Source organism: Hyperolius riggenbachi, chromosome 7, assembly GCF_040937935.1.
Source record: "Hyperolius riggenbachi isolate aHypRig1 chromosome 7, aHypRig1.pri, whole genome shotgun sequence".
NCBI lineage: Eukaryota > Metazoa > Chordata > Amphibia > Anura > Hyperoliidae > Hyperolius > Hyperolius riggenbachi.
The window spans coordinates 121955207-121968853 of record NC_090652.1 but is presented as its reverse complement, the minus strand read 5'-3'; the positions used below and the strand labels follow the sequence as shown (position 1 = coordinate 121968853).

General features: G+C 48.2%; 1 protein-coding gene across 2 annotated transcripts in view; it reads right to left on the bottom strand.

Moving 5' to 3' along the window:
- PDGFA (platelet derived growth factor subunit A) overlaps positions 1–13647 on the bottom strand; it is a 99659-nt gene that overhangs the window by 59160 nt on the left and 26852 nt on the right. For both annotated transcript variants that reach the window (XM_068244607.1, XM_068244608.1), the window contains exon 3: positions 873–983. In XM_068244607.1, the coding sequence (XP_068100708.1) occupies positions 873–983 (111 nt within the window). The remainder of the gene's footprint in view (positions 1–872; positions 984–13647) is intronic.

Genomic DNA, 13647 nt, shown 5'->3' with positions numbered 1-13647 from the left:
ATTCAGATTAGTGGCGCAATAAATACTTGTACAGCATAGCTGAAAACCCCATGTCAAAACATTCAGTCACTGTCTAGACCAGAGGTGTCAAACTCCAGTCCTCGGTGGTCATGCCAGTGTTTAGGATGGACAGAGGAAGGGAGAAATGTGTTCTACCTGATGGACCACAACATTCCTGATTAAGACCCATCAACAAATTTAAACTCTGCCAAAAATGTGTGAGGACCTTGGCAGTGGTGTAGCTAAGGAGCTGTGGGCCCCGATGCAAGTTTTACAATGGGGCCCCCCAAGCACTCTATACATAGCAATTGATACAGCGCAGCAAAACCAATGACAAAGACAGGTGCAAGAAGGGCATGGGGAGCAGTTTGTTAATGATTACCACTATTCAAAGTATCTATAGAAGTGATTATTTTGAGCACAGGACCAATAGAGAGCTAATACTGTAGTTGAGGGAGGGCCCTTCGGGGCCCCTCTAGCCCAAGGGTCCTGATGCGGTGGCTACCTCTGCAAACCCTATTGCTACGCCCCTGGACCTCGGCCATTAAAGACTGAAGTTCGGCATCGCTGGCCTAGACAGAGGAACGTCTGAATCAGTATGGCGGGAGCTGGATAAAGTGCTATGATCCATCACTGCCTCCTTTCTGCAGGGACTTATCAGTTTTGCACTTGCTTGCTAATCAATATTTTCACAGACAGACCTGTGAGGTCTCCCATGCTACTAGGGGTTTACAATGTATGCTGAGATAACAGGATACGCCACCTAAAGTTTGAATGATTTTCATTCAGTCACAACAAAAAAACAAGCAGACCTTTAAAATGGAAGCAAAAACTCCCCAACAGATCAACCCAGCAACCCTTTCCTCACTCACCGATGCTTCGCTTCCTGCGAATAGGCACAGACCTCTTCTCCTGTACATGTCTGTTGTGGTGGAAGTTGTGTGTCTGGGATTTTACGTTTCCTCCAGAGAACTCATCAGGTCCTGCAGGAAAGGAAAAGACAACTCAATGTCAACATTCTGGATGGGGATAAAAGTATCTGTTTAGTCTAAACCCCTGTAAGACTCTGAAGGACTGATGTACAGAATGATAAAAAGGCTCTGGAAGTTTGTCTTTTTATAGAAACACAAGATACAAGGTGTGATATCATCAAGTGGGACGTGAGGATAGTCACCATACCATCCGCATAAAAGAAACAGGCCACAGGAACTGCTTAAACAGACACTGAAGCAAAAAAAAACCTTATGATATGAGTCGTATGTGTAGTACGGATAATTAATGGAACATCTGTAGCAAAGAAAAGTGTCTCATAAGTTTATTTTCAGCTATATAGCTTTTTTTTACATTGCATCATTCTCTAATATTTGCAGTTTATAAAATATACTCTGTATTTTAAACTATGAAACAGAGCAAGAAAGTTCAACGGGTCATAAGCTCTGCAGTTAAACCTTTCACAAACAAGAAACAGTGAGAGACAGGTTTAGATAAGTGCATCAGAAAAGATCACTGCTCTCTGACTAAATTAGTGGGAGAGCTCAGAGAAGCTCTTTTGCATAGATAACAACTGAAGTTTCTTAACTCTTCCTGTACTGGAAATAACATGGTACTCATATCTGTGCTACTAATGGTGGATGGCTTGTTCTAGGAGGTGAGAGCCCTGGAGCGAGCTGTCTGCGCCTGCCCTGTGGTGTGAATGCCAGCTCTGAGTTCCAAAGCTTGGAGTGGCCCATGGTTCACTCCTTTCTCATGTGTTTGCTCCCAAGTCATGCTCATGTAACAGAACGCAATGGACGTTAAGGTAAGCGCCTGTTTTTAAATTTTGGGAGGCAGGTTCGGGTGGCTCTTCCCAGCGCTGGCCCCGCTTGGGGGGGGGCGCCTGCACCTCCCAGCCTCCCCATCCGGGATGCCGCTGTGGTTCCAGGCAGTGAGAGAGCTTGGGGCCCCGTGGCACCCCGGTTGTATGGGGGCATTGGGGAGCCTCCCCGTGGCGCTCCTGGATAGTGCTAATCGAGCATGAACTAATTCCCGCAGGGCAACCGCTTTGCAGTATTGGATATTAACCCCGCAAACTTTGGCATGCGAAAGCAAATGCATATTTGCATGAGCAATGGCTCGTGAATAGCCAATTTTGCAAAGCCAGATTTGTCAGGTGTTACTTGGTTTGATGCACACATAAATTCTCTATAAGGTGTAGTTAACTCTTCCTGTACTGGAAACAATATGGTACTCATATCTGTGCTACTAATGTTCCATTTCTTAGCTGTGCTACACATACAAATCATTATTTCACAAGTTTATTTTCACTTCAGATTCTCTTTAACCACTTGAGAACCACAGTGCTAACCCCCACTAAAGACCAGGCCATTTTTTGCAGTATTGGGCTGTGCAGGCTTTTCAGCCTCCTGCACATATGGAGCCCAGCGATCAGACTCGCCTCCTTTTTTTGTCCCTAAGGGGACATGCCGCCGGAGGAGTCCGATCGCTGCGTCCGTTTGTTTATTTATTTTTTCCAGCCTCTATGAGGCTCTCTCTCCCTCCCTCCCTCCCCTTCCCTCCTCCCCTCCGTCATCAGAATTGGAACAGGACTGCGATCCATCCTGTTCCGCCTCTCATAGGCATCAGCCTATGAGAGGACGGCGCTCCCCGGCCAATCAGAGGCCGGGGATCACCGATCTCGTACTGCGCTGCCAGGGACCGCAGCGCTGTACAGTTGTAAACAAAGGGGATTTCTTTCCCCTTTCGCTTACAAACAACCTGCTAGCCGCGATCGACGGCTAGCAGGCTATTCACGGAACTCCGTTCCGTGAAGTGGCAGGGAACGATCGTGCATGCGCCCCCCCCCCCCCAATTGGCGTTAGGCGGTCCTGGGGCTGCCGCCACTCTCACGCCCATTGGCATGAAGCGGTCTTCAAGTAGTTAAAGGACACCTGAAGTGAGAGTGAAATGGAGGCTGGCAAATGTATTTCATTTTAAATAATACCAAGTACCTGGTTGTCCTGCTCATCCTCCGCCTCTAATACATTTAGCCATAGCCCATGAACAAGCATAGGCAGACCAGGTGTTTCTGACTGAATTATGACTGGATAAGCTGCATGCTTGTTTCAGGTGTGTGATTCAGACACTACTGATGCCAGTAAGATCAGCAGGACTGCCAGGCAACTGGTATTGTTCAAAAGGAAATAAATATGGCAGCCGCCATATGCCTCTCACTTCAGGTTCCCTTTAATAATCAATATCTACGCACATACAGGATATGCTATATGAGTTATCAATAAAGACAAAAGTTGTGCATTCAGAGAATTGAATGCACAGTGGCTTGTAACAGAAACCCACGTGTGTTTTTGTTTATATAGTTATTTGTACTTTAAAGCAATGTTGAAGCAAGGCAGGAAAAAAAGTAAAATACTCACCTATGTAGAGGGAAGGCTCTAGATCCCATAGAGCCTTTTCGGTATCTCCCCAATGAAGGCCCGAATTGTCTGTATCAGGCAAAAAAAGCTACTGTATACTTCACCAATATATGCAACACATTTTGCAGGTGTTTAACCCACTTCTTCCAGCAGTGTACAGGAGTAATAAATACCGAGCTCATAGCAGACACAGCTAAGAGTACTTGTTACTCCTGTACATTGCCTGAAGAAGCAGGTTAAACACCTGTGAAACGCATTGCATATATTAGTGGAGTATACAATAACTTTTTTTGCCTGATACAGGCAATTCCAGTCTTTAAAGGGAGACTGAAGCAAAAATAAATAAATGATGATATAATGATTTGTATGTGTAGTACAGCTAAGAAATAAAACATTAGGAGCAGGGACATAAGTCTAATGTTGTTTCCAATACAGGAAGAGCTAAGAAACTCCAGTTGTTATCTATGCAAAAAAAGCCATTGAGCTTCACGACTTTCAAAGTCGCAGAGAGCTCTGTGTTGTGAAGCTTGTTATCTCAACTGTCTGTAATTGTATCTTCTTTTTCTCTGCTGAGAAGGGGTTCCTAAGTTCACTGTTGCTATGCAAAATCATTTAGAATGCTGAGTAGTGTGTAAACTACAAATATTAGAGAATGATGCAATGTTATAAAAAAAAAACTATATAACTGAAAATGAAAAAATTAGAATATATTCTTTGCTACTAATATTCTAGTAATTATCCGTACACATACAATTAATTATATCATAATTTATTTTTAGCTTCAATGTCTCTTTCTTCCCCGAGCCAGCCCCTCCAGCCACCGTAGCGTGGCCTCAGAGATCGGCTCCCAGCCTCCTACACCTAAGCAGGCAAGGAAGAGCTGCCGACCCAGAGCCCAGCGGTACCCCGCTACCCGGGGCGACCAGGACGCCACCAGCACTGCATGTGCAGCCTTACTCCGCAGCCTGGGTTTGAGGAGGCTACAGGATCCCCCTCCACCACGTGGGCCGCTGCGATGGGGCCTAGGAGTCCAGGAAGCCAGCCGGAGCACAGGGGACACCCCACATGCTGGAGGCCTGACCACCACCGCTTCCTGCGGGGCCTCCCACGGGAAATCCAGAGAGGGCCTTCACCAGCCACAGCCTCCACTAGCCGCAGCCCCCAGCCTGCTCGGCCACCCAGGGTCTACCCCTGCCACTGACCAGGTCAGCCTGCACCACCTCCCAGCCCTGAAGTTCAGCGAACAGCCTGCTTCTCCACCCAGCCGTGAAGACCCGCGTGGGGTGGGCCACCTGGCGTTTTTCCACAGGGATGGCCACTACTCGGACTGACTGGTTGTATCCTGCAGCCCAAAAAGACTCTGCCTCTGTCTCTCCCCCTGCCTTGGCTCTCTCTCTTTCTTCTACACTCTCTCTTAGCTATCCCTTCTCTCTCTCTTTTTCTCTCTCTCTATACACTCTCTTCCAGGACACACTGCGGGGATCTGGGACTGCTGTGGAGCTGAGCGAGCGCCACCGATAGACGGTAAGGCTGCTCCCCTCACACAGCACTCCAGACTCCCCTACGCGTCCTTCACTGCTTTAGGGGCTCTGTGTATATGTGGGCGTATATATGTATATATGGGTATGTATGTATATGTATATATATATATATATGTATGTGTATATATATGTATGTATGGGTATATGCTTACTGTACTACTGTACCTGATTGTATGTGTTGGATTGTACGCATGTGTTTGTACCATCTCCGACCCTGTTGTGCCAAAAATAATTCCGGGTACAACCCCCGTTGTACTTGGCGAAATAAATATGATTCTGATTCTGATTCTTCTGATTCTTTAATGGGGAGGTAAGTCCACTACTACCTTCCATTTTAATTTTTTTTTTTAGTGTATTTTATACTGCTTAGCGTCTCTGTTTTGTTGTATTAGTTTGCAAGTCACCCGGCGATCAGCAAAGCGTAAAACGCCGGCTAAAAACGCCCCAGTGTGGATGAGGTCTAACAAATCTGCTGCTATCTCACTGACTGGCAGATAGCATCTTTTATTTCCTAATTACAGTACTGCTTCCTCTTCCCATGTCAGCGGGTATTAGCCTATTACATTGCCCATAAATGAACAATTGTTTACTTAAAACGGTACCGTTAATTCAGCTCTAGTCAAATTATCCACTCGGTACAATTCTTCAAAAATCAGCTGGATTTATTAATTGGACTTATTAGGCTGCCACATAAAGCGATCACACAGTTTCCAGTCTGTACATGGCTTTACACTCGGAACTTGCCTATACAAAAAAGGATTGAGACAGAATGGAGCCCAAGGCAAGGTAGTAGGTTTGGCTCCCTGTGATAGTGCTTCTGGTAAGGTGAAGACAACACAGGGGTCAGACGGGCCGCATTGACACCCATTAGGTCCCAGGCACCTCTCTAGGTTGCCTAGCTGATGATCCTGCTCTGTGCATACAAGGGGAGAAAGCACAGTGCTTAGCCTAGTACACACTTTCAATTATGATTGGTCAATCACTGACCAATTTTACCATCTCCATGTACTATGAGGGTCGACAGATATTGAATACTGTGAGCAGATTGTGTAGGTAAGCCCTCATACTACATAGAGGGAGTAAAATTGGTCAGTGACTGGCCAATCATAACTGAAAGTGTGTACCTACCAGGCTTAAAGAGACACTGATGCAAAAAAAAAATTATGATATTATAATTTGTATGTGTAGTACAGCTAAGAAATAAAACATTAAGATCAGATACATCAGTCTAATTGTTTCCAGTACAGGAAGAGTTAAGAAACTCCAGTTGTTATCTCTATGCAAAAAAGCCATTAAGCTCTACGACTTTCAAAGTCGTGGAGAGGGCTGTCTTCTGACTTTTATTATCTCAACTGTTAGTGAACAATTTTCTTTTTCTCTGCCAGAGGAGAGGTCATTAGTTCACAGGCTGCTCTGAAAGAATCATTTTAAATGCTGAGTGTTGTGCAATCTGCACATATTATAGAATGATGCAATGTTAGAAAAAAAAAAACACTATACCTGAAAATAAAAATATAAGAATATTTTCTTTGCTGCTAATCTTCTAGTAATTATTCATAGTACACAACCAATTCATTATATCATATATTTTTTCCGCTTCAGTGTCTCTTTAACCCTCTATACAGTCCACTTAGTAGGCCTGGTGTGTCCATAGCTTGTCCATTTGTACATAGGGCCGTAAAGAAAGATGAGGTCACAGAGATTTTCCTGTGAATTTTACAGTTTGCATAGTGTTCAACTTTCAAGTGAATGCATTTCCTTCTTATTTTTGTTTCATTAATCAGGATTAGTATAAAACACATATCTTTTACAATTTTTTTTATACAGTCAGTACAATATCAGATCTCACGAATGAAAATGTGATCCTTGCTGAGTACTTCCTCTGCCTGTCTTCACCAAATAGATGTGATACACGGCAGTAGAAAAAAAACCTCCTGTAGGCGGCATTTTATTAGTTACCGCACCCTTTTCAGATGAATGGGGCTGCCAACAAATCTCATAACAAGGTGAAATCCAATGTGCTGCTATGCAATGCTGAGTGCTGCATGATACCAATGTACCGATATGTACTGAGTCATATTATTATTCCGTATTTATATAGCACTGACATCTTCCGCAGCGCTGTACAGAGTATATTGTTTTGTCACTTAACTGTCCCTCAGAGGACCTCCCTACCATAGTCATATGTCTATGTATGTATCGTGTATTGTATGTATCGTAGTCTAGGGCCAATATAGGGGGAAGCCAATTAACTTTTGTGGTGTGGGAGGAAACCGGAGTGCCAGGAGAAATCTCACACAGACACGGGGAGAACATACAAACTCCTTGCAGATAGTGCCCTGGTTGCAATATGAATGGAACCAGTGCTACATGGCGAAAGTACTAACCACTAGGCCACCATGCTGCATATATGGTAAAATAATGAATAGTCAAAACTTTGCATGAATATCCACCACTCTTCAAAATGTAACAGGTAGAGATACTTTCACATTATGCATGTTGCGATGCAATGACCAGATGCAATCACCACGCAACGGTGCTGAATAGCCGCATCGCACGTCAGGAGTGCTATGCAACCCATACATTGAAGCATGCAGTACGATAAAAGTATGCTTCACTGCCAATGTAAACACACACATTGTCCAGGAGCAGGAGCAAAGCATGCTGGGTGTTCTTGTGACAGAACCCACCACCGATGCACCGATGTACATGTACCCTATAAATATAATTGCATCACAATATTACCCGTTGCAATATAATGCAACAAATGCACTGCAGAACCAAGCCATAGAAAACTCATCCAAAACTTATGCAAAACTGACAAGACAGGACTGGATCAGAAATGTACATATTTATATGTAAACCACGTGATAGAAAGCAGGACTGGATCAGAAATGTACATATTTATGTGTAAACCACGTGATAGAAAACTCACACAAAACTGATGGCAACTGTCAAAAACTGGCAGGACTGGAAACCTTTTATCTGTGCACACAACCTTAGGACCCATTTACACTTAGGGTCCTTTTACACTTAATTTGTTGCGTTGGGCATGCGTTTGCGTTAGTACGCGTTACTGCACGTTTTTTCCCTGAAATGTAACAAAAACGTATTTGTTACAATCCCCACACGCTGGTATCCATAAATAAAGAGTGCAGCACTCTCTTTTTGAGGATGCCAGCGTGTGGGACTGCCGAATTCATGTTTGGTCAGTCAGGGCCAGTCAGCGCATGCGCAATGCGGCTGCACGCCCCCTTCCCCCTTCGCTCCCACGGCTGGGATTGTTCTGCGCCTGCACAGTAATAATGCGCAGGAACAGAACACTCCCGTCCATGGGAGCGTGGCGGGGCTTGCGCACGTGGCGGGCCACGCATGTGCAGTGGGCCCCGACTCACCAAGTTATTGGGGCTGATAAAGGGAGAAGGAGAAGATGGAGGAGGACGGCGAGAGAGCGATTGCTGCGGAGGGGGCTGGAGGAAGCCCCAGGTACGTAGAAATCTTTTATTATTTGTCATCTCAGGGTCACTTTAAAGGATACCCGAACTGACATGTGACATAATGAGATAGACATGTGTATGTACAGTGCCTAGCACACAAATAACTAGGCTGTGTTCCTTTTTTTCTTTCTCTGCCTGAAAGAGTTGAATATCAGGAATGTAAGTGGCTGACTCAGTCCTGACTCAGACAGGAAGTGACTACAGTGTGGCCCTGATATTTACCTCTTTCAGGCAGAGAAAGAAAAAAAGGAACACAGCATAGTTATTTGTGTGCTAGGCACGGTACATACACATGTCTATCTCATTATGTCACATGTCAGTTCGGGTATCCTTTAAGTGACAAAATCTATGACTGCATAAACGTGGCTATGCACGATACAGTAAGAAGATTCAATTTTCACATTTTTTATATAAACGATCGGTTTTGAGTTTTTTCCCCATAAATTAATAAAAATAGAGAATGGCATATATTTCTGATCAGTTTTTTCTGAAAATTGAATGGTGTAAAATAAATTGTGATTTTTAAAGCGCCTTAAGTCTGGAACCCACTAAAGCGCTTTCAGCAGCGATGTATGCTTTTTAGGAATCACTGGTGATTTCAAAAGTGCTTCAGTGCTGAAAGTGAATGGCTGTGATCCTACAAGAGCGATTACGATTTGCCAAAATCACAATCGCCCTGCATGCAGCAATTTTGGATTGATTTCATATGAGAAAGCAGGGCCCAAAATAGCTTTCCCGGAAATCACTCTGGAAATCGTTCCACTTTTAAATGGAAAAATCACTCTCAAAATGCTAGCATTTTTTAGCGAGGTCACAAGTGGGTCCCAAACTTTAAAGACTACCTCCAGTCAAAAAAATGTAGAATGGCAATACATAAATGTAGTCCGTGCACTGTATACAGTTAGATGAACATTCAAAGTTTACATCTGGTACATCGTAGTGTCTATAACAGACACACAATTATATCTGTAGTAGCATGTCCATCTTTCTCCTCATGCTAAAGCCTTGCACGTAAACCCTCAGCAATGTGTCCTCCCCTCCAGCCTTGTGCCCTCCCCTTTATGCAAGATGGCGCTGAGCCAGCAGCCTCGGCACTTAGCTCCGCACTTTTTGCCTCCTTTTGCCCTTTTTTACTATGTTTTTGTTACTTTTGTTACTTTTTTACGGTGCATCACACGTCTCTTATGCCTGTGATGCACACTGATGTGTGCACATAGCCCCTGCTCGCCTCTGATCCACAGCGAGCTGCACTACCGACGCCACCAACAGACCTCCGGCGACCCACGTGGAAGGTGTGACCGGAGACCAGGGCCCTTACTCCTGGACCTCCACCACCGGAGCCTTGCACTCACTGGCACCGCTGAGGGACACCCGTCCCTACGTCACCAGGGAAGCCCTGCTGCCGAGCCTCCACCGCGGACAAGGAGAGTACCGCCGCTGCTACCCTCTGTGCGCCGCATCCCCGCTGGCTTCCATCCACCCACAGCGGGCAGACATCAAAGCCGACACCGCTGGCCTCCAACAACCGCCGTCGGCGGGCAACATCGGAGCCGCCGCTACCCTCTGTGCGCCGCATCCCCGCTGGCTTCCATCCACCCACAGCGGGCAGACATCAAAGCCGACACCGCTGGCTCCCAACCACCGTCAGCGGTCAACAGCGGAGCCGACAGCAATCCCCGCTCTGGCGTGGCCCGCAGAAGAGGGTGTGCACGCTCACCGCTCACAGGCGGCCCTCACAGCAGCTACCTCACCAGGCCCCCAGCGGCAACACCACCGGAGCAGCCACTCACTGGGACTGTGTGCCGGAGCAGCCCTCGCCATCACCTCGGGCCTGCCAGGCCACCCACGTGGAGGATCCCCGCTAGCCACCGCTGGCTGCCACCACAGGATCCCCGCCACTCAGGAGCCTCTCCATTGCATCGCATCTGGGACCAAGCTGACTTCACCCCACAACAGCTCCGGATCCTGCTGCCTCCAGTCACACAGACACAAGGTAACATCCATCCCACAGCAGTCACAGGAACTCCACTCCAGCGGCCACCCCCCACCATCCTACCACAACGTGTCTGCCCACCACAGAGCCTCTCTCCCTCACCTGCCACAGGGAACCAGCCCATCACGGAACCCAACTTGCCCTCCTAGAGGTGCCACACCACCGGCCGGTAAGAACTCTGTTCTGACCACCAGTGTGCTGCCTGCGCTCACACTGTACTGCAACTGCTGCCTCATAACTGGTCTGCCCACGCATATATTGTTATATTGCCATGCCTGCTTGGGTCTGCCACTGCTACTCTTCTAACCGCTGTCTCTGCCTGACTGGGAATGCTGGTCTCAGGTACTGCCAATGTGGCTTCTGACACCACCTGACCTGCCTACCTGCCTGACCACTACTGCATTCCCTTCTACACCCACCGATCTGTATTGTTGTATTGCTTCTAATCTCTGTATGGCACTGGTTTTAACTCTGTTTTGATCTGATCTGTACTGACCTGATTGCCTCCGTGGCCATCTGCGCAATGCCGTGCCCCTCCACCCCCCGCTGGCGCCCCACTCCTACCAGCGGCCACGCCACTACGTGCACAATGTACCCCAGGGAGCAACTTCTCTGGTGGGAACAACGCAGCCCACCTTTCCCTGAAGCCAAGCTCCTGCCAAACCTGGTCCAGAACTACATCCAGCAAGTCCTGGAGTCTGCTCCTTGGCCCGGAGCAGGATGGCATCGTAGAGGCTGCCGAGCTGGGGCTCGCGTGAGACTCAAGAGGAGGGGCCTGAGGTCAGCCATCCCCTCGGTCCTCCTGGCAAATGTCCGCTCTCTCCCTAACAAACTGGACGAACTACGTCTCCTTTGCGGCAGGTGGGAACTGGGGAAGAACACCCCAGTACTCTGCTTCACGGAGACTTGGCTGCATGAGAACATCCCAGAGAACGCCCTACTCCTTCCAGGCTTCGGCCTCATACGAGGGGACCGTGACTCTGCCCTCTCTGGGAAAAAAAGAGGCGGTGGCATCTGCTTCTATGTCAGCTCCTCATGGTGCCCCACCCCACCGGTACTCGACAGGAGGTGCTCCCCGGACCTAGAACTTCTAATCGTGAACTGCAGGCCGGCATACTCACCACGGGAGTTCTCCTCCTATGTCCTTATCGGAGTGTACATACCCCCCGACGCTGACGTCAAAACCGCCCTAAGCACCCTTAGCGACATCATATCGCAGTGGGAAACATCCCTCCCAGACTCACTGTTCATCGTTATGGGCGACTTTAACAGAGCGAATCTCCGACAAGAGCTGCCACGCTACCATCAGCATGTCGCCTGCCCCACCAGAGGCCCGAACACACTCGATCATTGCTACATGCCACTGAAGGACGCCTACAACGCTACCTCCGGGGCAGCGCTTGGCTCCTCTGACCACTGCGTTGTTCATCTCATCCCCACCTACAGGAGGCTCCTGGAATCTACAAAACCGGTTGTGAAGTCCTCCAAGGTATGGTCAAGCGAGGCTAAGCTCAACCTTCAAGCCTGTTTTGACTGTACGGACTGGGAAGCCCTAGCAGCCCCTGACCTGGACGAGTGGGCGGATAACGTCACCTCATATATCAGCTTCTGTGAGGCCTCCTGCGTCCCAACCAAATCCTTCAAGGTCTACCCAAACAACAAACCGTGGTTCTCCAACAAGCTACGGCTATTGCGCAAGCGCAAGGAGGCGGCGCACAAGGATGGCAACCAGGAGGACTTCAGGAAGGCAAGGAACGCTCTGAAACGAGAGCTGAGAGCTGCAAAAAAGGAGTTCGCTGAAAAGTTGAAGCAGAACCTGCGCTCGAACGACTCACGAGCCGTGTGGCTAGGGCTCAAGGCCGCCACCAACTACAAGCCCCCACCGCAACACGCTTCACCCAGCTCTGAGTTAGCTGAAGAACCAAGCAGATTTTACTGCAGGTTCGAGAGACAGGCTGAGCCCGGGGGACACCCAACACCTCTGACCCTCCCCCCAGTCCACGCAAATAGTGACACAAGTAGCGAAGACCCACTCCCTCTGGAGGTGGGCGAGGCAGATGTCCGGCGCCTCCTGTCCAAGCTAAAGGACAGGAAAGCCTCGGGCCCCGACGGTGTGTCTCCAGCCTGCCTCAAGACCTGTTCAAGGCAACTTGCTCCCATCCTTTCCGCAATCTTCAGTAAGTCACTGGCAGAGGGCAGAGTCCCTGCGTGCTACAAGAGGTCCACCATCGTACCCGTGCCAAAGAAACAAGGCATCACGGACCTTAACAACTTCAGGCCTGTGGCCCTGACGTCTGTCATCATGAAGTCACTAGAGAGAGTGGTCTTATCCATCATCAAGCTATCCACCCTGCCCCTTCTGGACCCTCTCCAGTTTGCCTACAGGGCAAATAGGTCTACTGATGACGCCTTAAACATCTGCCTGGAATACATCCTTAACCACCTCGACAGACCAGATGCGTATGCCAGAGTACTGCTACTAGACTTCAGCTCGGCTTTTAACACCATATGCCCACACATCCTTCAGAATGTCCTGGCCACACTTGGGGTCCACTCCACCCTACGCTCATGGATCACGGATTTTCTTACTGGGAGATCCCAAGTTGTCAGACTGGGGGACATCTACTCCAGGGAAATGACAACCAACACAGGGGCACAACAGGGCTGCGTCCTGTCCCCACTGCTGTTCTCCCTCTACACAAACAACTGTAGATCCACGGTGGACTCTGTCAAAGTCATAAAATTTGCCGACGACACTACCATTGTTGGTCTCGTCACCAAAGACAATATCCAGGAGTATCAGCAGCAGGTGGAGAGAATATGCCACTGGTGCATAGAGAACAGTCTGGTGCTCAACAAAGCCAAAACTGTCGAGCTAATAATTGACTTTAGGAAATCCGTTCCCACTCCACCTCCCATCTACATCGACGGCGCCGAGGTGGCCAGAGTGCCCTGTGCTCGCCTTCTGGGCACCACCATCTCCAGAGATCTCAGTTGGAAGGCCAACATTACGCCAACCCAGCGGAAGGCCCAGCAGAGGCTGTTCTTCCTCCGCCAACTGCGGAAGTTCGGCATGGCGCAGGAGATTCTAACTTGCTTCTACTCCTCCACCATCGAATCGATCCTCTGCTCCTCCATCTTGGTCTGGTATGCGGGAGCCACTGCCAGTGACAGACACAAACTACAGAGGATCATCAAGTCGGCGG